The sequence below is a fragment of the Panthera uncia genome, assembly GCF_023721935.1.
Source record: "Panthera uncia isolate 11264 chromosome D3 unlocalized genomic scaffold, Puncia_PCG_1.0 HiC_scaffold_8, whole genome shotgun sequence".
Lineage (NCBI taxonomy): Eukaryota > Metazoa > Chordata > Mammalia > Carnivora > Felidae > Panthera > Panthera uncia.
Genome location: NW_026057586.1, coordinates 49278581 through 49302518, shown reverse-complemented (window position 1 = coordinate 49302518; position 23938 = coordinate 49278581). Strand labels below are relative to the sequence as shown.

Sequence of the window (23938 nt, the reverse complement as noted above, 5' to 3'; positions counted from 1 at the left end):
ATATATTTAAAAAAAATTTTTGTTGATGTTTATTTATTTTTAAGTGACAGAGTGCAAGTGGGAGAGGGGCAGGGAAAGGCAGACACAGAATCCAAAGCAGGCTCCAGGCTCTGAGCTGTCAGCACAGAGCCCCAAGTGGGGTTCAAACTTACCAACCACAAGATCATGACCCCAGCCAAAGTTGGACGCCTAACCGACTGAGCCACCCAGGCGCCCCTAAAACTTTATATTTTAAATATGTACAGTGACAGATGCTAGAGCTAGGCATATTCCCTAACCTCAAATACCTTGGAGGAAAATTATTTAAGCAGTACATATCTGGAACTATATATGTGACTCTTTTGGGGGGAAGAGAGAGCACAAGTGAGCCAGGGGCAGAGAGTGAGAGAGAATCCCACAAGGGCGGGGGGTGGGGAGGGGAGAAGGAGAGAAGCAGGGCTTGTTTCTTTGTTTGTGGTTTGGTTTGTGGTTTGTTTTTTTTTCATCCAAAGCGGGGCTCAAGCTCACACACTATGAGATCATGACCTGAACCGAAGTCAGATGCTTAATGATTAAGCCACTGGGTCATGAGTACAAGTCCCACATTGGGACCTAAAGCTTACTTCAATCAATCAATCAATCAATAATAAAAGATTAAAAAAATAAAATAGATAGCACTTGGCTAAGTTGGTAAAGCATGTGATTCTTGATCTCTAGGTCATTAGTTCAAGCCCCAAATTGGGACCTAGAGCTTACAAAAAAACATAAAATAAAATGTAATTATATCTGCATTATAAAGAATAACATTTATCAGAAAAACTATACTATCTATAGGAAAAAAAAAGTTAATTATATTTGCCTTTCTCTTAACCATCAATAAAGATGATACAAAAGCAACATTTCCTAATATAAAGTCCTTAGAATAATTGGCACATCATAAGCACTTGTTAAATATCAGCTATAATAATAACTATAAGAATATTACTGATACAATATTTCCTATAAAAAAGAAAACATTTACCTTAGTTACTCCTGGTTTCACTTAACTGCTGGACAATTTCATTTCCATATTATCATTATCCCTTTCAACTTTAACAACTACGTTAATTCTAAACTATTCAATTATTTACACTAAAACAGTTCTCAAGGTAGGACCATGGGGATTCCAGGGATCCTTTCAGGAGATTCGTTAGCTCCAAATCATTCTTGAGTAAAAGATCAACTCAAAGTGCAAAACAGACCAATGAATTTTAACACAACGTTGTACAAAAAATATATAGAAATGGTTTCAGATTCTACGTTGCAGCTAACCTTTAAGAAATTACCACTTGTTTAAAAAAATATATTACTATTTGTTGAGTTTTGTTATAGAATCAAAGAGTATCACAATTATCTGAAAAGATTACTAAAGCACTCCTCCCAACATATTGATGTGAAACTGAATTTTCTTCATATACTTCAACCAGAACAACATATAACTGAATGCAAAGCTGATAGGAGAATCTAGCTGTCTTCTATTAGGCCAAACATTGAGGAGATTTACAAAAATGTAAAAGAGTTGTCATTCTTTCACTAATGTTTTTTGCTTTATAACTAAAATTTAAGTTGAAAAAAATTAATTGTTTTGGAAAATGGTTGTTTTTCAAAATTAAAAATGTTATTTATATTAGCCTGTAATTTATCAGTTATTTTAATGAATATATTAACTTAAAATACAATAATTACCAATATAAACAAAAGCTATTTGAAATCCTACATAATTTTTTTTTTAATTTTTTTTTTTCAACGTTTTTTATTTATTTTTGGGACAGAGAGAGACAGAGCATGAACGGGGGAGGGGCAGAGAGAGAGGGAGACACAGAATCGGAAACAGGCTCCAGGCTCCGAGCCATCAGCCCAGAGCCCGACGCGGGGCTCAAACTCACCGACCGCGAGATCGTGACCTGGCTGAAGTCGGACGCCCAACCGACTGCGCCACCCAGGCGCCCCAATCCTACATAATTTTTAAGAGTGTAAAGGGATCCTAACCAAAAACTCTGAAAACCACTTCATTAAAGTAATACTTAATATCCCACTTTTATTTATATTGAGTCTTCATCTCTATGAATCCCCCATATGCAGCCATAAATGTTTAAAGTAAGCTGAAGAGAACAGAGGACATAAATCTTGCTTTCTTCAGATGTACTGTAACACAATTAAGCATAAGATACAGCCCCCTCAAAAAAAGAAAGGATGGCCAAGTTAACTGAATGATCCGTTTGCCAAAAGTAACTAAAGTAGTATAATACAGTTGTAATACACAACTTACACAGAAATAGAGCCAAAGAACTTCAACTGTGCCGAGAAAAGGATGCACAGAAAAATTGGGGCTGCAGAAGGGGTAATACAGTTCTTAAGTCAATTACTTATAATAACAATTTTACTGGAGTTGATTTCACACTACCATCTGAATTCTGATCACCTTCAATAAGAACTCTGTAACATAAATTTGCCAAAAGAAGTCATGAAAACGTATTTACTTATTTAAAAGTCCATTCTTTTGAATTGTGCAATGCTAGCTACCTTCATTATTACAATAAATACAATCAACTTGTGGGGTGACTGGGTGGCTCAGTTGGACTCGGTTTCGGTAAATCTTGGTTTGGTGATCTCATGGTTCCGTGTTTGAGCCCAGCATGGGGCTCTGCGCCTGCTTTAGATTCTCTCGGTCTACCTCTCTCTGCCCACTCCCCCACCCCTCTCTCAAAATGAATAGTTTAAAAAATATTTTTAAAAAATACAATCAATTTGTTCTATAATATAAATACCAAGCTAAAAAACTCTATCCAGCAATGGGCGGGGGGGGGGGGGGGAAGGCATTCATTAATTAGGGCCCTTTTCCCTTTCTTCTGGAAGCATAATTTATCAATTTAAATGCCTAGTACAAAACCTTGTATGAGGCTGATGTTAAAAAAATTATTGTTCACTACAGAATTTTCACACTGTTCAATGAGAAATGACAGCAAAATTTTCCTTGGCCAGGAATGAGTAAGGTGGGCAGAAGCTTCGTCCTAAGAAGGGTACTTCTGAAGTCACACATCTAACCTAAGGGGGCATACACTTCATTCTGCCTGAAAGGGAGAAGTGTCTGTTAGAGTTTTCTCGTTTCTAGGCCTGAATTTGCAGCTTCCAAATTAACCGCTTTTCAAGCACTTTTCATCCTACTCTAATATCTAATTCCATAGTAAGAATTTTTAAGTTTTTCAAATTAAAAACAGTTCCATTGTGGTAGATGCCCTATGTAACGCAGAAACTAAGGACCTAATACAAAGGTTGAATATAGTACAGTCCACTGCAACAAGAAGGTTTTAAATTGAAATCCGTGTTTTATCAGCTTTTTAAAAATTAAAGGGGAAAAAACAAAACCCACCCACATCTTACTATTCCACCAAGTAGTACCCTTTTATTGGTTTTTGCAAAGGCTATTTATTAAAATATCATGTGATAATACTATTTAAATACTGGGTGCTGCAATTACTTCCTGCTGTAAGAATACCATTTCAATTCTAAACGCTACAAAGAACAAGGTCCACAGTACCTCTCAAATCACAACGATTTAATTCCTTCCTCTCCCCCCACTGTGCCCTCCTCTCCCGGAAAATACAGTACCTGCAGCAGGGTTTTCAGAACTCAACATTTAGATGTGGGGGATGGGAAGAGGTTGGGAGTGTAGGAGTGGGAGAGTTCTCTCATTTTTGGCGTTGCTATTCTTCTCTGCCTGAGTAAAACAAACCCCCGTTGTAAATAATCTTATGAACAGTGACAAAAATAGAGGACCCAATTCCTTTCTGCTCGCATCTATCCCTACAAACTTCACTATGGCCCTCAACGCACCCATTTCTACTCCAGAGCAGCCCTACCTGTGTCCAGACCCTCATGTCCAACCCAAATTACTCTGTGACCTTGGACCCAGGCCACTGCTCCCCTCCAAGATCCCCACATCACAGCCTGCAGAGGCCTTAAGGTTCGGGTCGGGTCAGCGGGCAGTGGCGAAGGCAGGGGAGCAAGCTGCAGGAACCGCAAATCCGCGATGGCTGGTGAGGCTGGCTCGGGAAAAACGCCGGGAAGGAAAGACGCCAGGGGCGGGGACGAGGCCGGGGGCTACCTGCCGGCCAGCGGCGACACCGCCCCAGTAGTCTTAATGGAAGCCCTCGGGGCTCCGGAAGCCCTCGCGGCCGCCTTGGGAGCCCTGACCTGACCCGGTCCTTGGTCATGGCCCCTTATTACCTCTGGCCGCCTACCAAGCAGCAGCAGGTGATGAGTTGACTGGGCAGCCGAGACGCGCAGGTTGATTGCCTACCTCAGGCGACAGTGACTCTGAGCCGCCCACTCCCTCCCAGTGGCTCCAGGAGCCCGGAACAGAGAAGTAGCAAGAAGCGTACGATGCAAAACGACACAGAATGTGGGACAAGGGGGGGGGGGGGGGGGAATCGTCCAGCCTCTCCGGAGAGGCTGGCAAAAGGGACGTGAGGACGCGGGCGGCACGACAGTAGGCGGCGGGGACAGTCGGAAAGCTAGCGTACCTTCCTCACTCCTGGCCGAGGGTCCAATACCAGCCAGCGAATCGCCTCACATCCGGGTATCAGGAGACAGCCGCTTCTGCCGCGACCGCCGCCTCTCCCGCGGCGCAGATACGCCAAACTTCCGGCGACGACGGCGACGCCTCGCCCGTCAGATGGGAGTTACCTGTGACCGTCTGAGGCGCGCTTGCGCAACGCTCCTCTTCAGCCGTAACAGGCTCAGCTGACGTGCCCAGAAGAGGAAGATGGCCGCCACGCTCGCTGCGTGTCACGCAGTTTTTTACCCCGGCCGGGACCGCTGGGCGTCGGGGAAAAGCAAGGCAGCGTTCACCCTCAGCGCAGGCGCGGTGGGAGGCCTCGCGTGCACGCACCGCGGGTGGGCGCCTCGCCGGGAAGGGGCGGCGCCCCCAGGCGGCAGCTTCTGGCCCTTCCCGGGGAGGTCTCTTGGAATAAAGCCACTCACGCCCCCAGCGGTGGTAGTTTGTCTTGGTAATGCGTCGCCGCCGAACCCTCGGTGGGTTGTGGGAACTGCTCTCTGCGACCTTCAAATACCTTTAATCTTCGATATGGGGCAATGTAAAGAAAAAAAAAAAAAAAAAAACGGAAGGCAGTTGACCCTTCTCTTTCCTTACCCCACACTGCACTCCAGCGCTTCCAAAAAATCCAGGGCTTCATCTTGTCTTTGCACAGTTTCTTTCTTGTGTGCGGGCGCGCAAGAGCCGACTAGAAATTGTAGAACGTTCCACTAGATTTAGTCATGGCGGGTGTTCAGACAAAACTGTGGCTCTTCGAAGCCTCTAAAGCTAGAGCCTAGGTTTCTATCACTAGGACTCGTGGTTCCCACAATCCTTTTGAACACACTTAACTGTGCTGATTTTATTTGCAGAACTGTGAGGTTGGGTAAAATCGGTACTCATGCTTTTGAGAATCTGAAGACATGATCACACGTGGGTTCTCCCCGACCTGCTTTTTTGGAACTTAATAAAACCAAATGTGCTCTAAGTTTGTAAAGCCTGGTGTCAAGACTGATTTTCTGACAATACATTTTCCATAAAACTTTATTGAGCTACTTGTCAGTTTCGTCTGGAAAGAGTCTGTGGTTTAAAAACCACAACCAGATGTATTGATGGGTGAGGCCATTGTCCACATCACCATACCTTGTTACTTGGGAACACAATGTTACATTAATGGCATATGCCAAATGGCTTTAATAGGGAGTGGGGGGTGACTCAGGAGTAGACTGCCAACCTGATTGAAGTGGTTTATGTACCAGGCTATCTCACCTATATCTGCCTTCACCTTTAGATTGTGAGACATCTAAACCACTTTATTTTCAGTAACTCAAATTCTGCCATATTTACAAGTTTCCTTTCCCACAAAACAGGCCTCTGCTTCTGAGGAATCTATTCCACTCTTTGTTGAACTGGTCACCATCAGAAGCATAGGAATCCTTACAAATGTCACGCCATGTGAACTCATGTATCTATTTCAGTATATAAGTAACTCATATTTGATGTATAATTCATGTCTGCCATTTTCTAGATTTTCTCTTCTAAAACCAAATATAGTCAGCTTCTTAAACATGCCATGAAAGTATAAAATAGTTTCTTTTATAACACCGAATTATACACATCAAAGTTGCTAAGAGACTAGATCTTAATTATTCTCACCACAAAAAGCAAATAATTATGAGACATGATAGAGGAGTCAGCTAAGATGGTAATCATAATTGCAATCTATAAACATATCTAATCAACTCACTGTATACCTTTTTTCTGGTTCGTTTATTTTTGAGAAAATGAGAGAGCATGAGCAGGGGAGAGGCAGAGAGAGAGGGAGACACAGAATCTGAAGCAGGCTCCAGGCTCTGAGCTGTCAGCACAGAGCCCAACGCAGGGCTTGAACCTACAAACTGCAAGATCATGACCCGAGCCAAAGTCAGATGCTTGATAGACTGACCCACCCAGATGCCCCAGGTTATATGATTTCATGTCCATTATATACCAATAAAAATGTTTAAAAAATTGTTTTATGGGAAAAATAAACTTTCTTGAGCACTATTCTTTATCATTTTTTAAAGTTATTTATTTTGAGAGAGAGAGAGTGGGGGGGAGGGGCAGAGAGAGAGAGAGAGAGAGAGAGAGAGAATCCCAGGCAGGCCCTGTTCTGTCAGCGCAGAGCCCATTGCAAGGCTTGAACCCACGAACCATGAAATCATGACCTGATCTGAAGTCCAGCACTTAACCAACTAAACCACCCAGGCACCCCTCTTTACCATTTTAAAAGATATGTCACTTCTGATTCATTAATGCCAGAGGTCTCAATTTGTAGTTAAATTCTTAATTATTCTGTAATGTCATTTTTGACAAAACTTGTCTTGCTTTCTATCAATGGTTTTCATTGAGAGCAGTCTGTCTATGAACTTTCGAATTTGGTTTATTTGGTTATCTACTAAAAGAAATCATAATGAACTGAATAAATTATCTTGCTTGACTGAGCTTTCAAAAATTACAGAAACTCACAGCAAACTGATCCCAGTAAAAAGACAGGCCTCCATTCCTGAGAGCTCCTGAGAAAGTTCTGGGGGAGAACTCTTATTAATTCACATTTTGCCATGTACACATGCTGAAAACACATGCTGTGCCCTAGATAATGCATCTTGGTGCTCAACATTATGGTTCTGTAAATTGCGAAGGTCTTTTTCACAATCCTTACACCAAGAACTACAAGCCCCTCCTTGTAAATTCTCCTGAGAAACTCAAAATTGTGAATGTAATCTAGAATTGTTTAAATTGTTTTCTTTTCTAATTCCAAATTGCAGAACGTACTTTTCTGCATGAGGATAGCTACTTCTAAAAACCAATAATGGGGGCACCTGGGTGGCTCAGTTGGTTGAGCGTCCGACTTTGGCTCAGGTCATGATCTCATGGTTCATGGGTTCAAGCCCTGTGTCGGGCTCTGTGCTGACAGGTCAGAGCCTGGAGCCTGCTATGGATTCTGTGTCTCCCAGTCTCTCTCCCTCTCACCTGCTTGTGCTCGCACTCTCTCTCTCTCTCTCTCTCAAAGGTAAATAAACATTAAAAAAAATTTTTTTAACTAATAATGAAGCAGTTGCATTGTTCCACACATCATATTTTCACTTCCTTGTTCCTTTTCTTGTGACCAATCTAAATGCCTATAACCTGTAAAACTTCTGCTAACTCACAGAAGACAGAGTAGTCTCACTTTCAGACTGATCCTTCTGCTAGCAGCAAATAAAGCCTTTTTCTTTATTAGTCCACTCTTGTTGACTTTATTTCAAGACTCTCGACATTTTGAGAGAGTTACTAGGAGAGAGTCAAAATTCTAAGCAACTTCAGTCTAGAAAACAAAAACAAAGAAAAAGTCTAGTTGATTTGGTATAAATTAACTGATAATGGCATTTCAATGTGCCATTTTCTGGGAAAATCACTACTTACACACACAAGTAATAATGCTGGCCCCACATACTTGAGAAGGAATGAGTAAGTGTTAGCCAAATTAAAGAACTAAATTACAAAAGTCTGGAGAGGAGAGTGAGCTTGATGAGTTTCAAGAACTCAAACATTCCAATACTATTGAGGGGATAAGAGATTAAAAGGTAGGCAGGGCCAAAGTAGGAAGGAACTTGAGGATAACAGGGAGGAGTACCCTGTGCTCAATACTTAGGTATACTGTAATGAGCAATACACACAGGGTCTCCTTCCTCATGCGGCATACATTCTAATGGAGAAGACAATTATTTCACAAATATTTATTGAGGGCATGTTCTGTGAAAGTCACTATTCAAGATGCTGGGTATGCAGAAATTAACAGAACAGATACAAATTCCTGCCTTCAGATAGTATATTTTCAAGTTAGTTAATAAATAGGTAATTAACAATTAAATGCAAAGAAGGAAATAAATATGGTAATAAACAGGGCAGCAGTATCTAACAAACTTTCTGTGCTGATGGAAATGCCCTAGATCTGCACTGTCCCAAAGTGTAGCCATAGCCACAAATGCCTCTTGAGTAATTGAAATGTGAGCATTGCAACTGAGGAACTGGCTTTGTAATTTTATTTACTTTTAATTTAAATAGCCACATTTAGGCATTTTTTTTTAAATCCATGGGCTTTTTAATATGAGTCATGAGTTTTGATTTTTTTTTTAACTCTCTCCTAAGACTGATTCTTCACTTGGTTCTACTGCCTCTCCATTCACATCCAAAAGGATAGAGTATTCCCTGCAAAGGTCTGACTGGATCAGCCTGCATTCCAAGGCCACTGTGGACAAGTAATATAATGTGATGACTGACATAAGGGTAGAGTCAGCTTCCTTGGGAATACATAGATCATCAGGAGATTATTAGGAACTGGTGGGAAGACAGAGGGATTTTGAGCAGGCAACACACAAATGAACATTAACAGTCTTGCTACTCATATGATGGTCCATAAACTAGGGGCATCTTCATCAACTGAAGGCTGAACTGAACTGAAGGCTTTTAGAAATATGGAATTTCAGCCCCCAAACCAATTGAATTAGAATTTTCTCTGTTTTTAATATTTATTTTTGAGAGAGGAGACAGAGAGAATGTGAGTGGGGAGGAGCAGAGAGAGAAGGGGGACAGAGAATCCAAAGCAGGCTCTGTACTGACAGCAGAGAGCCTGATGTAGGGCTTGAATTCATGAACCGTGAAATCATGACCTGAGCCAAAGTCGCACACTACTACTACCTACTGAGTAGTAGGTACTACTACTACCTACCTACTGAGTCGCACCTACTGAGCCACCCAGGTGCCTCCAGAATTTTCATTCTAAAGTTTCCTCAGGTGTGTCCTATGCACCTAAAAGTTTGATGACCATTGCCTTACAACATCCAAGAGTTCTGATAATCAGGGATGAAGATCAGGCTGGAGATACAAATTACAGCCATGGTTTTAGAGATCACCTAGGCTAAAGGACAAAGTATCCATATGAAGAGGACATGGAGGGTAAGCCCTGATACACTCCAACATGCAATGGCTCAGTAGAGAAAGAGGCAACTGAGACCTAGAAAGTGTAACTAGTGGCATAGAAGTAAAACCAGGTGAGCTTAGCATCCTGAAAATCTGGAGAGGAACATGTTTCAAAGGGGTAGTATTCGTGTTAAATACAGCTGAAATACTGAGTAAGATGAAGATAGAGGTTTGTGTTGGAGGTTTTTGATGACTTTTAGAAAAGCAATTTCAGTGAGTTTGAAGAGTGAAATAGAGGTGATAAAACAAGTGTAGACAGTTCATTCAAGAAGTTTTTGTGTGAAAGAAATCTGACAGTAGTTGGAGCTGCATCAGAGGAGAATTTTGTTTTAAGATAAATTTGTATGCTTATAAAAAAAATCCCATAGAGAGAGAAATTGATAATTTAAGTTTGGAGATAACTGAAGGAGTGAAATTCTTGAGAAAGTGAGACATGGGATCCAGACTACAATGGAGAGGAATTTGCCTTGGAAAGGAGCAACAATACTTCTGTCCTTCTAACTGGAAGAAGAGCTGAAGGATGGCTTCTGGTTTTCTCACAGTAGGAAATATTAGCAGAAAGTGATTTGAGAGGCTATAAAAGGTTTCAGAGGGAGAGAAGACAGAAGGTATGAAATAGTTTATGAGCTTATTAGAAAATCTCTCCACAGTGTAGGGTATCTTTGTGATCAGAATTTAAAGTAAAAACAATCAGTTAATCTGTATGATTTCTTTCAGGTACATTAAGTAGTGCAGAGGTTCCTGGTGTTGAAGAAGAATTAGCGTAATTCTTGAGCTTTCTCAGAAATTTCCTTCGTTCACGAGTGTATTTAGTGTTGCATAGTACACGGCTTCCGGCCATGGCAAAAGGCGCACTAACTAGATTTGATATCCTCAAATCCATCTCTTACTGGAAATTTCCTCCTGCACCAGGTCTAAACGCCCTCAGCAGTCGTAAGACACACCCCCAGCCGCCAGAGGCCGCAGTGGCGTTCCGCGCGGCCGGAAGGGAATTCGGTCCAGCGCGGCCCGGCGTTTCCGCTTTGCGTTCACATCGCTTCTCGCGCTCTTTACGTCGGTACCCAGGGAGTAGGCGTTTCCGGCCATTCATACTCCTAGGCTTTTTGGACTTGGGTGGTCGCGTTTTGTGCGCTATCCGACCGAAAGAGTGCCGGCACTGCTAGGATGAAGCTCGTAAGGTGAGGAGGTGACCCAGCCGGGTCGGGGCTGTGACCATTTGAGCCGGGAGCAGCAGGCCGGGCTGCCTAATTACGGGAGGCGCGAAAGCCGCGTGCGCGCGCGGCCTGGTAACGGCCTCCCGCGCCCGCTGCTCCCGCCCCATCTTGACCGCGCCGCCGCGGGCGCTGGGCCTGGGCTTCAGACTGAATTGCGTGCGGATCCCGTGTGTCTTTCGAGAGGTGGCCGTAAAGGCCTGGCGGTTTCGTCCCATCTAGTGTCTAAGAGGTCTTAAAGGTGCAGCGCCAGGCTTACAAGCTCTTATTTTCGGTTAGTTGAAGATTTTCGTTTCATTGGAATTTGCGTTCTTAGTCTAGGTTACTTTTCTGGTCCCTCTCTGCCTGCAGGAACCCCAAATATAACTAAGTGTTCGCTCCCTGAGAACGTGGGTGACACAAAAATTTTATGCGTTGAGTTAAATTAATGAACTTTAAAAAAGTACCTAGAAGCTGCAGGACTATCTGGAAATAATGAAACTCATTTCCGAAATGTCTTAAATCAGTGTTGGACTTCTGATTTCATTACCTTTTTTTAGTTTATTTTTGATAACTTTTTAGATTTAAGGTTACTCAACTAAGATTTCCTTTCAAGATAGTTCTTTAATTCAGGGGAAAAAAATCTCCCAACTTCAGGCAGAATCATTTTCCATATTTGTGGCTGATTTATGCAGGTAATCGCATTCTGTTTTATTTCTGTGTTTAAACTTGATCGGTTAGTTGAGCCTATTGGTTTACTGATTTGAGGAATTCATTATAAACTGCTTGGAAAGAGATTTGGTTTTGGTGTTTTTCCCTGAGGCAGAGAGCCTGGAACATAGAGAACGTCTCTGATTAAGTTAGCAGTTACAAGTGTAACAGCTAGTCAGTCCCTTGTCTGAATCAAGGTTTGTCAATTGCGATCAGTTACTGGGCACCTGTTACACTGCACTGGTAATGGATTTTTTTTTTTTTTTAATTTTTTAAAGGCAGAATGCTTGCCTTTTTGGAACTTCCTGTTTTGTGAAGACAGACAAGTAGATAATTTCTAGTATGGTTGAAATAACATATAAAACCTGAATATGTATTTCGAGTGGAGTTTATAGAGAGAAGGCATTTAAGGTTAACTTTTTGTCTATTTTTGTTTGAATTTAGCTTTGGAGAAAAACACCCCAGAATTTAAAGTATATTTTCACAATTTGTCGATAACTGTCAGTCTGAATCTATTTATAGTTAATTTTTGTGCAATGCTCTTTGGAATCAGTTTATCTCATTTAAAGTTATTGTGGGTTGTGACAGTTTTCCCGAAAAATTTAAAAGCTGTACTGAATCTTATTCTGTGTATTAGACTGTAGAAGTTAAATGTCTTCTTACTGGAGAGTGTATTTTGTGCCAAGAAAATGAGTAGTTGTTTAACTGGTTTGCATTTTCAGTTGACTTATTTCTGTACAGGGGTTGGTGGCACCTTACTGTCACCTTAACCAAAAATCTGGGTGTTGTCTTTTGATATCTTTCTCTCTTAATAAACTGATAAGTTGACAGGTTTTCACAATTTTACCTACCTCCTAAAAGTAGCTCTTGTTACCCAATTTTCTTTGGTTTTTAAAATTTTGATAGTGGATTTGGATACCAAAGGATACTATATCAATTGGATATTTAAGTTTCAGTAAGTAAAAAGAATTCCGATAGTGAAGGATTCATCAGAAAATAATTCAAATCTGTTTGGTTCCTGGGCTGGGATAACTGTCTATTTTTCCTGCCAGAATACCTTCACTACCATTCCAGTCACACCACCAAGCCATAAAGGCTCCTTTTTTTCCACCCAAGATTTTTTATTTTACCTCTTGAGGTAACTATCTCATGCTATGAAATACAGTATATATTTGCCAATTTAAAAAAATTTGCACACCTGTGTAACCCAAACCCCTGTTGAGATATGGAACATTACCAAAACTTCATTTCCCTCAAGCCCTTCCCAGTCAGTCTTGTGTTCTCATAACCCCCCTGGCAATCAGTTTCTTCTACCGTTGCTTAGTTTTGGTTTCAGTAGAATTTCATATACGTATTTGGAATTATGCAGTATGCATTCTTGTGTAAAATGTCTTACGCAGCATATTTTTGAGATTCATCCACATTGTGTCTTGTATCAGTAATTTGTTTAATTTTATTAGTAGATAAATTCATTGTATGTTTAAAAGTTACATGTTTTGGGGGTGCCCGGCTGGCTCAGTTGATCTTGAGGTTGTAAACATGAGCCCCCACGTTAGGTGTTTGCTTAATCTTAGAAATTTAAAACTTACATGTGTATTTTCTTTAAAATTGCTTTGAACATTCTTGTGCAAGTCTTTTTTCATTTTGGGCGGTGGATATTTAGGAGTGGAGTTGCTGGATCATAGCATCGTGTATACTTTAGTTCTATAGGAAGATGCCAGATCATTTTCCCAAGCGGTTATATACCATTTTACACGCCCACCAACAGTATATTAGAATTCCAATTGCTCCACACCCTTAACAATATTTGTAGTCAGTTTAATTTTAGCCATTTCATTGCTTGTGTAGTAGTGTCTTATTATGGTTTTAATTTGCATTTTCTTTTTTTTAAAACTTTTAAATTTATTTATTTTGAGAAAGAGAGAGAGAGCGAGAGTGTGGGGGGGGGGTCTGGGGGGTGGGGGAGGGGTAGAGAGAGAGAATCCCAAGCACTGTCCGTTGCAGGGCCCCATGTGGGGCTCAAACTCACAAACCATGAGATGATGACCTGAGCCTCAGCTTAACTGACTGAGCCACCCAGGCTCCCCTTGCATTTTCCTAATGCCTAATGATGTTGAACACTTTTTCACCTGCTTATTGACTATTCATGTATCTTTGTGAAGTGTTTCATTTTAATTGTGTTGTTTTATTATTGAGTTGTAGGAATTTTCTTTATATAACCTGGATACTAGTTCTTTGTCAGGTATAACTATTCCCAGTTTGACTTGCTTGTTCATTTCCTTAATGTCTTTTGTGAGTAGTAGTTTATTTTGAGGAAGTTTTAATTTACCAGCTTTTCCTTTTATGGTGATTATCTGTGTACTGTCAAGAAGTTTTTTTGCCTACCCTCAAACCATAAAGTTATTCTCCTATGTTTTCCTCTTAAAGCTTTATGATTTTACTTTTATGTTTAGGCCTGTGATCTGTCATGAATTAATTTTGGTAAGTGGAATGAATTAGGGGTCCAGGTTTGTTTTTTTCAATATAGATTTCCAATTATTCTATATTCTTAGGGAATGTAAATCCCTATTACCATAGATTGTATCATTTGTTGGAAAGGTTTTCCTTTGCCCATTGGAGTGCTTTGACAGTCCCATTGGCACCTTTGTAGAAGATTATTTTATATATACATATATATTTATTTATATTTGTATACGTATATAGTATATGTTTAGTATATAAATATAAAGAGAGCAAGTGGGGGAGAGGGACAGCGGGGGAAAGAGAGAGAATGTTAAGCAGGCTCCACACTGAACCTGTGGTGATCCCTGCAACTCTGGGATCATGACCTCAGCCAAAATCAAGAGTCGGATGCTTAACCGACTGAGCCAACCAGGTCCCCCAAAATTAACTATATAAATGTGGGTCCATTCCTGGACTCTATTCTGTTTCATTGATCTATTTGTTTTTCCTGTGTCTTGATAACTGTAATTTTAACCTATGTACTGCTCTAGCCACCTAAATTGTCTTCCAGTGTGAATATGACCCTGGTGGTACTCCATTGATGAAAATTCTCAAGTAGCTCTTTAACAGCTTGGGCTCCGCATGAAAGGAAATTACCTACCTCTTACCTACTCATTTTCTGGGACTTAACATTCCATTGGTAGTGTAGCTGTAATTTCTCTGTGCATTGTGCTATTTCTTATTCCCAAATCTTTGCTCTGGTTTCTTTTTGCTGTGTGTTTCCAACTTTTCAGACTTCTTACTAGAAGTCCACTAAGTTCTGACTCCCTCCTATCCATGCTACATTATGTTCCTGGTAAAAGCCTGTGCCTACATCCATTACATTTTAAATTTAGTTACCTTTAAAATAAAATATCTTTTATGTGTCTGTCCTTTCTGTTAGAGTTTGAGCTCCTTGGAGGCCTAGTCCTACTTATTTTTAATCCTCATTGCCATGCACAGGGACTACCAGATAACATATAATGATAAATATTATTTAAAAAACATCCTTGGACTTGTTGAAATGTATTTTGGTTCCTTCAGAAGCCCTTTTGCTTACTTTGGTTTTCCTTTTACTTCCTTCCATATGGTAGATTGTTTGATTACTAAAAGGTTTTATTTTTACTTTAATACTACTTTCAAAAATGATTTGGACTTCTCTAAAAGTTAAATATTATTGAGTGGGACAATTAATTATTTTTTTTTAAATTATGTAAACTCTGTGCCCAACATGAGGCTCAAACTCATGACCCGGAGATCAAGAGTTCCTTGTTCTGCCTACTGAGCCAGCCAGGTGCCCCATAATAAAAGATTTTTTGAAAACCAAAGTTTGATAATGGAAAGAAACTATTAGATGAAATTCTAGGCTAATATAGTTATAAGTGATTATTGTAGAGGTAAATTAAAGAATTCTTACCCAGTGAAATAAAGCATTAACAATTAATTGAGAGAGCCTTTCTTTCCTTGACAGCGAATATGAGAAGTATTCAACATAATGGATCTTTATACAAGTCAGATTAACTTTTTAAAATTTGGGACTTAATATGTCGCAATCCAAGTATCCCCCTTTTCCATGGCTGGCAGTGCCACTAAAAAAGTGGTATTTTAAGATTGTCTTCTTTTTTATTCATTGAAACATTTCAGCGAACTGTTGATTTAGTGCCCATGACCACCCAGGATTAGGTGTAAAGGTCTTGATCCCTACCCTAAGCAGTAGTCTAATGGGGGAGAAAAATAGGTGATCCTACATGTACCATTCAGTGTGATACTATGATAGGGTATACAAAGTCTGTATTATAGATTAGAAATTTTCAATGTGGACATTATTGGATCATAGTGAAGGATTATTGTTCATCATCCTGCATGTGATTGTGGTATTATGATTACGTAGGAGAATGTCCTCATTAGAAAATTCATGATGGGGGCGCCTGGGTGGCTCGGTCGGTTAAGCATCCGACTTCGGCTCAGGTCATGATCTCACGGTCCGTGGGTTCGAGCCCCCCGTCGGGCTCTGTGCTGACAGCTCAGAGCCTGGAGCATGCTTCAGATCCTGTGTCTCCCTCTCTCTGTGACCCTCCCCCGTTCATGCTCTGTCTCTCTCTGTCTCAAAAATAAATGTTAAAAAAATAAAAAAAATAAAAAAAAAAAGAAAATTCATGATGAAGACGATATGAAAGTATAAGTTGTGTGGGGACATACCCACATAAATGGGAACATTTTATTTATTTTTAATGTTTATTTAGAGAGAGAGTGTGAGCAGGGGAGGGGCAGAGAGAGAGAGAGAGAGAGAGAGAGTCAGTCCCAAGCAGGCTCCATCCTGTGAGCACAGAGCCTGACATGGGGCTCAGTCTCATGAAACGCAAGATCATGAGTTGAGCCAAGAATAAAGGTAGATTTCTACCTCATGCTGCATGGAAAAGAGATTAATTCCAGGTAGATTAAAACTCAAAATAGAAAAGTAGAAGAAATAAGACTTTTTACAGTCTTGGGGTGGGAATATACTCTTACACAGATTAATACCTGAGGAAGATTCAGAAATTTAACAATATAAAAATGAAAACCACAAACAAAACACGAATGGCTGTGGCAAACTGGTAGAAAATAAAAAAAACTTTTGACCTAATTGAACATGTGTGAATAATGTGAATAGGTAATTCATAGAAGAAATGCAAATTCCCCATCTTCATGAAAAGATGTTTAATCTCACAAATAATAAGGAAAAACACATTGTCTTTTTTTCCCTGTAGAAGTGACAAAAATTTAGAAGATCGGTTACAGTTAGTGTTGCTAAGGATTTGCATAAATGGATTTGTGATTTCTAAATGTCTTTAAACTGCTAAATGAGAACTACACGGTATAGAAGTCAATAAAGTTATGGCTCAGTTTGCATAAAAACATTTCATCTGTATGCTTATGAATGCATGTAAAATGGTCTAAAGAATCTCCCCATATACATTGGGGGGGGGTGTTACAAAGGGAGACTTTTAGTGTTTATACATACAGGAAGCATGTAATTTTTTTTACTATCTATTATAATTTGTTTTTTCTTCCATTTTAGTGAGATAGTTGACGGATAATTCTACATAAGTTTTAAGGTATATAGCATAATGACTTGGCTTACATATATTGCCAAATGATTACCACAGTAAGTTTAGTTAACATACATCATCTGTTATGGACACCAAAAAAGAGGGGAAAAAAGGTTTTTTCCTTGTGATGAGAACTTTAGGATCTACTCTCTTAGCAGCTTTCAAATGTACCATGTAGCAGTGTTAACTATAGTCATGTTGTACCTCACATTCCTAATACTTAATTTACCTTATAACTGGAAGTTCGTACCTTTTTCACTACCTTCATATAATTTCTTGATTTCAGTTTTTGTGAATTATAATGATTTTATGACCTGTATGCATGGCTTGGAGATAAAGCTGTAAAATGGTTTAGACAATCAGAAATGTCCAAATAACAGTTTCTGGTATTACGTTCCTTCATAAATATTAAAGGTATAATTCAAGGAAAACTGAAACTGTCATGCAGATTATTAACAGGAATTGGTGCAGGTAGCATCTACAGCAGATTTTGAACATCTAGAAATTTCACTCTTTCACTCAAAAGATTTTAAAGTGTTAAAGGTGAACATTTGTTGTTTTATTTCCACGTTTTTATAGATTTTTGATGAAATTGAGTCATGAAACTGTAACCATTGAATTAAAGAATGGAACACAGGTCCATGGAACAATCACAGGTAAGGATACAGGATGGCTTTTTATAACACTTTTTTCTACCTCTTCCACCTTTTAGACCAGTAAGTCCTTGAAGATAGAGGATGGGGTTTTCATGTTTGATTACCTTGGGTGAAAATATATATGGGAAATAGAGTATTTGGGAGTATTTACTTTTAGTTTTTTTTCTTATGTGTCTAACTCTTTGCTTTAATAATATTGTATGCGTAGTTTTATATTTAAGGCTACTGTGATGGATATTCACTGTGATGGATATTCACTCATGGTAGGTGGTCCCCCCAAGATTGCAAAACTTCAAAACAATTTCTGAGCCAAATGAATGAAAATGCTATCTTAGCATGTGATCTCAGTCTCTGAAATATTTAAACTGTAAGTTTATAAATAATTTAATTTAATTTATTATTATTTTTTAGAGCACACAAGCAGGGGAGAGGAGCAGAGAGAGAGAATCTTAAGCTCTACACTCAGCATGGAGTCCAACATGGGGCTCGATCCCATGACCCTGGGTTCGTGACCTGAGCCAGAACCAAGAGTCAGATGCTCAACTGACCAAGCCACCCAGGAGCCCCTATAAATTTTTAATGTGTAGATCCAGCATCTGAGTACACCAAAAGAAATATATGGTGTTAATTGGTGTTAATATAGTGATAATATTTGAATATACTCACATTTGCAACACGAATTGCTTTGAAAGGAAATTGATACAGTATAAAGTTTCAATACCATATGGTCCGTGACCATATCTGAGGAAGAGTAATTGCTATTCTGTTGAAACTCCATAAGTAAGGATTTAGTTTGCTCTCTCCTGAACTCTGTATTAGATGTGGTGGAGGAAGGAGAGTGTTCTTCCCACTTTTTAGGAACTCAAAATCTAGTGATGCTTGACACAAAAAAACCATAATATAAGATTTGCCTAACATATATAGTAGGTACTTAATAAGCTATATCCTGGGTGGGGGAAGATTTTCAGCTCATAGGATGAGCAAAATTTACGAAAATCTGTTCTATTCCCCTCAGTAACACTAGTTACTGTTACAAGTTACAGGATGGGGCGCCTGGGTGGCTCGGTCGGTTAAGCGGCCGACTTCGGCTCAGGTCATGATCTCGCGGTCCGTGAGTTCGAGCCCTGCGTCGGGCTCTGTGCTGACTGCTCAGAGCCTGGAGCCTGTTTCAGATTCTGTGTCTCCCTCTCTCTCTCTGCCCCTCCCCTGTTCATGCCTCTGTCTCTCTCTGTCTCAAAAATAAATAAACGTTAAAAAAAAAAAACAAGTTACAGGTTATAAGTTTTTTGCATCCTGTATGAATATGTGTTTTAGTCCTCATAATAAGGATATTGAGGATTGAGTTAAAACGTTTTAACACGCAGTTCCTAACACGTAGAAAGCGCTCATACATCTCATTTTTTCCTCCCCCTTGATGGATCAAGATCCCCAAGGAGATAGACTATCTCAAAAGTATATTAATTTTGGAAAAGAAGAGGATCTCTTCTTTTTCAAAAGAAGGAGGAAAAGATTAGTAATAAAACTAATAAATTTGAGATGGATGTTGGGAAAGTTGAAAGAATTCATGTTTCTGGCCTAACTGCCTAGGGTCAGAAATAAACTAGATCTTGGGGTACCTGGGTGGCTGAGTCAGTTAGACATCCGACTCTTGATTTCAGCCCAGGTCATGATCTCACAGTTTGTGGGTTCGAGCCCTGCATCAAGCTCTTCACTGACAGCGTGGAGCCTGCTTAGGATTCTCTGTCTCCCTCTTTGTCTCTACTCCTCCCTTGCTTGCTATCTGTCTCAAAAAAAAAAAACTCAATTTAATAAAAATTAACTAGATCTTTAGTTATCCCATTTGTTCAGCTATATTGGTAAAGGCTCCAGTAATTGGGTATTTCTACTATACTGCCATATATTCAGTCTAGAAAATTGTTTTTATTTTGTAAAATCTCAAACTGGAAACATAGGAAAAATAGTTTGAAGCAGACCATTTAAAACCTGGGCAACTTGGTAATTAAAATACTAACAAAAACAGTAACGTTCCTTTAAAAAAAAAAAAGTTAAAAAGACGTTAAATTCATAGTAACAAAAAATACTGCAGTACAAATGGAACTTTATATTTAAGAGAAGGATGAATCTAATTTGGTGGAATGGGGTATAAGGAAGTTATGGAGACAGAGAACATGCAATAAACATTGCTCACCCTGAGATGAGAATACCTGGGCACAATGAGAATGAGTCATGGATACCACTCGCATTCCTCCAGAGCTTGTTGCATTCACATCTGTAAGCATATCTAACCGTGCAAAACATTAATGTCCTGGGGATAATCTTTGAAGAAAGGATTTCTGGTTTATACGGACATTCACCCATTTACTAGTTGTATTAAATTATGTCTTAGAAATGTGCACTCTAGCAGAACAGATAGCACTCTCTGGTATTTACTGTGGCCTGATAGGTAAACTGGTTGCCTTCTTTATCATGCTAATAATTGCCCTCTTTTTTCCCCTCTAGGTGTAGATGTCAGCATGAATACACATCTTAAAGCAGTGAAAATGACTTTGAAGAATAGAGAACCAGTACAACTGGAAACACTGAGTATTCGAGGAAATAACATTCGATATTTTATTCTGCCAGACAGCTTACCTCTGGATACACTACTTGTGGATGTTGAACCGAAGGTGAAATCTAAGAAAAGGGAAGCTGGTAAGTTTGAAAGATTATAAATGTTTTTGTGAATGTGTATTTAACATTTGTGAACACCACAGATTTTTTTATTTTGTTTTGATTCCCTGTACTTGCTGTGCATGCATATAGTATTTATTATGGTTTCTGGTGTTGATACCAAAGACTGATGCTATTCTTCTTGTCCCTTTGCATATCCTAGTCCCCGACCCTTTACACACTTTGGAAGATTTGGAGATTTAACTCTCTATTCCTGTTGTTCTGAACTTTCTTAATGACTTGGCATAGAGTCTTTGCTTGCTCTCTGTATTGTTTCCTCCATTTTGTTGTTTTGGCTGTTTGGTGGACCCCTTCAATATGGGTATTCTTGCCTTTCAAACTAAGAAATGGTATGTGTAGCTCTGATAAATGTCTTCTCTTTACTTACTGTTCTTTCTTCCTGGATTTTTTTTAAAAATTTTTTAATGTTTATTTATTTTTGAGAGAGAGAGAGTGAGCAGTGGAGGGACAGAGAGAGAGGGAGACACAGAATCTGAAGTAGGCTCCAGGCTCTGAGCTGTCAGCACAGAGCCCGATGTAGGGCTTGAACCCACCATCCACGAGATCATGACCTGAGCCAAAGTCAGATGCTTAACTGACTGAGTCACCCAGGAGCCCCTCTTTCTTCCTGGAATTCTTAATAATTGGGTCTTTTGAGTGATTGTCTAAGTCTTTTCTCTTGTTTTTCTGTTTTTCCTATTTTTGACAGAGAGAGAGAGAGAGAGAGCATGAGTGGGGGAGGGGCAGAGAGAGAGGGAGGCACAGAATCTGAAGCAGGCTCCAGGCTTTGAGCTGTGGGCACAGAGCCCAATGCAGGGCTCAAACTCACAGACTGTGAGATCATGACCTGAGCCGAAGTCGGTCGCTCAACCGACTGAGCCACCCAGGTGCCCCTCTTTTTTTAAGTTTTATTTTGTACTCGGCATTGTATTCTTGGGTTTCTCTTTTTATTTTTTTTTTATTTATTTTTTTAATTCCAGTGAGTTAACATAACAATATTATATTAGTTTCAGGTGTGCAGTACAGTGATTTAGCAGTTCCATATGTTGCCTGGTGGTCATCATGATGAGTGCATTCCTTAATCCCATCACCTATTTCACCCATTCTCCCGTCCCTCATTCCTTTGGTAACCACCTGTTTATTTTTGAGAGGGAGTCAAAGAGAATCCCAGGCAGGCTCCACACTGTCAGTGCAGAGCCCGGTGAGGGGCTTGAACACACGAACCATGAGATCATGAGCTGAAGTCAGATGCTTAACAGACTGAGTCACCCAGGTGTCCCTGGCCATCTATTATTTAACAAGAACCCTGAAAAGACAAGTTCTGGGAAGGGAGGCTGGACTTCTGAATTGGCGGGTCTCACTATAGAGTGGCTCAAGAGTTAATTGACCTCTTCACTGAGGAGACCCAAAATTTCATCACCTAGAGTGGTTTCTGGAGCTTGTTTTTTTTTTTTTTTTTTTAACATTTTTTATTTATTTTTGGGACAGAGAGAGACAGAGCATGAACGGGGGAGGGGCAGAGAGAGAGGGAGACACAGAATCGGAAACAGGCTCCAGGCTCCGGGCCATCAGCCCAGAGCCCGACGCGGGGCTCGAACTCACGGACCGCGAGATCGTGACCTGGCTGAAGTCGGACGCTTAACCGACTGCGCCACCCAGGCGCCCCGGAGCTTGTTTTTTTTTTTCATGAAAAGATTCCAGTCATCTACGGTGGGGGATATATGCCTGGTAGCCAGCATTATAGGAGCAAAGCAGGAGAAAGGGGCTAGGTGTTTTGTAGACCCTCACTTAATACAGGGTCTTGGTTTTGAGACTTTTTTTGCCTTCCTCCCACACTAGGAAATACACTTTGTATCATTCATTTATACAACTGAAACAAAAATCTCAGAATTCCTGAATTCTAATACATGCAAAAACCCGTATGTTTCCTGTCCTCTTTTAGTTCACAAAAATTTTAGGTTGCAGCCTATAGCTTGAAAAATGCTAAATTAATACCCATTCCCTTCCCATCGGTTCTGTGCCTCTTGCTGTTATCCACTTTGCATATATTTTCAAATCTGAAGATTTTTGCTTCAATGTCTTTAGGTTTATTTTACCTTTTCTCTCCTATGTACCTGTCAGGGAAATAATCATTAGCTTTGCAAGGTGTGGAAGAGAAGACTCGCCAGTCTTCTTGCTCCACATGATTGTCAACCATTTTGTTTTCAGCCACCTGCCTCGTCTCACCCTTGGCTTCCAAGATCCTAGGTTTTCTAGGAGTTATTCTTCCTTTACTAAACATTTACGGTTCTTAGTCTACTTTCTGAAATTTTTCAACCATTGTATTCCCTCCCTCCATTTTTCTCTTTATGGGTATTTATTGTTTTTACTCCTTTCCTGTCATGAGTAGTATTTCAGAAGGAATTGGAGATAAATGTGCTTAATCTGCCTTGTTTTAACAGGAGTCCTAGACTTAACTCTACTTCTTTGAATGATAAGGTTGGCAACAAGGGGTAGAAGTTTAGAGTGTGACTGACTAGAACTTCATGTCAGGATTTTTTTAGTATTCATCGCTCTCTGAAGATTGAAAAAGTTCATTTGAGAAATGAGTTTTTTGTCACTATAATATTCAAGTAGGGTTAGGATGACCAGCCTACAGGAATATTGCCGTAAGGATTAAAGTACTTGGTTATGATTGGATCAAATGACTTAAGATTCTGGAGTCATAAGGTTGTTTGATACAATGTATTTTAGACTTTCTTGGCTTTGAATTTTGAACTTGGGTTCTATACAATAACCGAAAAGTCTGGCACATGGTGTTCATGTTCTGTTCCATTGATAGGATATCTCTTCCATCTTGTGTAAGGTTCAGATCATTTGGATTTTATTTTGTGAAGTTGAGACATGATAAAAAAAAATATTTATAAACCTGGTGAATTTCTCATAGATCAAATGAAATAAAAATTATCTTTGCAGGCCAGCAGCTTTGGGTTCTGCATGATAATGTATTGGAAGGATGGCTGTGAGGTCATATTTGAGAGAAGCTGGGTTAAAGTTTTCTTTCCTCTAGATGTTGTTTGTGGTGGCCCAGGTAACATCATTGCAGAAGAGAATTAACCTTGCTTTGTTTTTCTTTTTTCTTAGTTGCAGGAAGAGGCCGAGGCCGAGGAAGAGGAAGAGGACGTGGTCGGGGTAGAGGAAGAGGGGGTCCTAGGCGATAATGTCTCTCAAGATTACTATTTCAAAGTGATACGTGATTTGGAATATTTTTTGTACAGGCTTTGTTTATGTCAGTTTTTAATAAACATAAATGTAGGACACAGTTGTCTATTGACTGTCAGATTTTAATAGTTCATATAGATTCATGATATTTACATAGTAGGAGCTAAGCATTTCAACTAGGCAATCACAGACTGATTTCATTCTTAGATCAGACTTTTAATTTTTGAACTAAAGTTTTTGTATGAATGTATGTAGAATATGTACCTATTTCACATGCACTGAATATGCATTTTATTGTTTTACTTTGACTCCATTCTGTAGAACCTGCCTACGAGTGAAATAATAAGT

At 39.7% G+C, this 23938-nt stretch overlaps 2 protein-coding genes across 7 annotated transcripts in view; one reads left to right on the top strand and one right to left on the bottom strand.

Annotated features, from left to right (window-relative positions):
• The window catches only part of ESCO1 (establishment of sister chromatid cohesion N-acetyltransferase 1), a 75917-nt gene extending 71238 nt beyond the window's left edge, over positions 1 to 4679 (bottom strand). For all 5 annotated transcript variants that reach the window (XR_007455295.1, XM_049619652.1, XM_049619656.1 and 2 more), the window contains exon 1: positions 4542 to 4679. The gene's annotated coding sequence lies outside the window, so the exon portion shown is untranslated. The remainder of the gene's footprint in view (positions 1 to 4541) is intronic.
• A 5926-nt stretch (positions 4680 to 10605) lies between these two features.
• Positions 10606 to 23686, top strand: SNRPD1 (small nuclear ribonucleoprotein D1 polypeptide). Of its 2 annotated transcripts, none has more exons than XM_049619677.1 (4): positions 10606 to 10731; positions 17604 to 17680; positions 20180 to 20371; positions 23513 to 23686. In XM_049619677.1, the coding sequence occupies exons 1-4, from the start codon at positions 10718 to 10720 to the stop codon at positions 23587 to 23589; spliced, it is 360 nt and encodes a 119-aa protein (XP_049475634.1). In that variant the 5' UTR covers positions 10606 to 10717; the 3' UTR covers positions 23590 to 23686. The 2 variants fall into 2 exon arrangements, with proteins under 2 accessions (XP_049475634.1, XP_049475635.1); XM_049619678.1 differs by lacking the exon at positions 10606 to 10731 and adding an exon at positions 10919 to 11038.
• Positions 23687 to 23938: the final 252 nt, after the last annotated feature.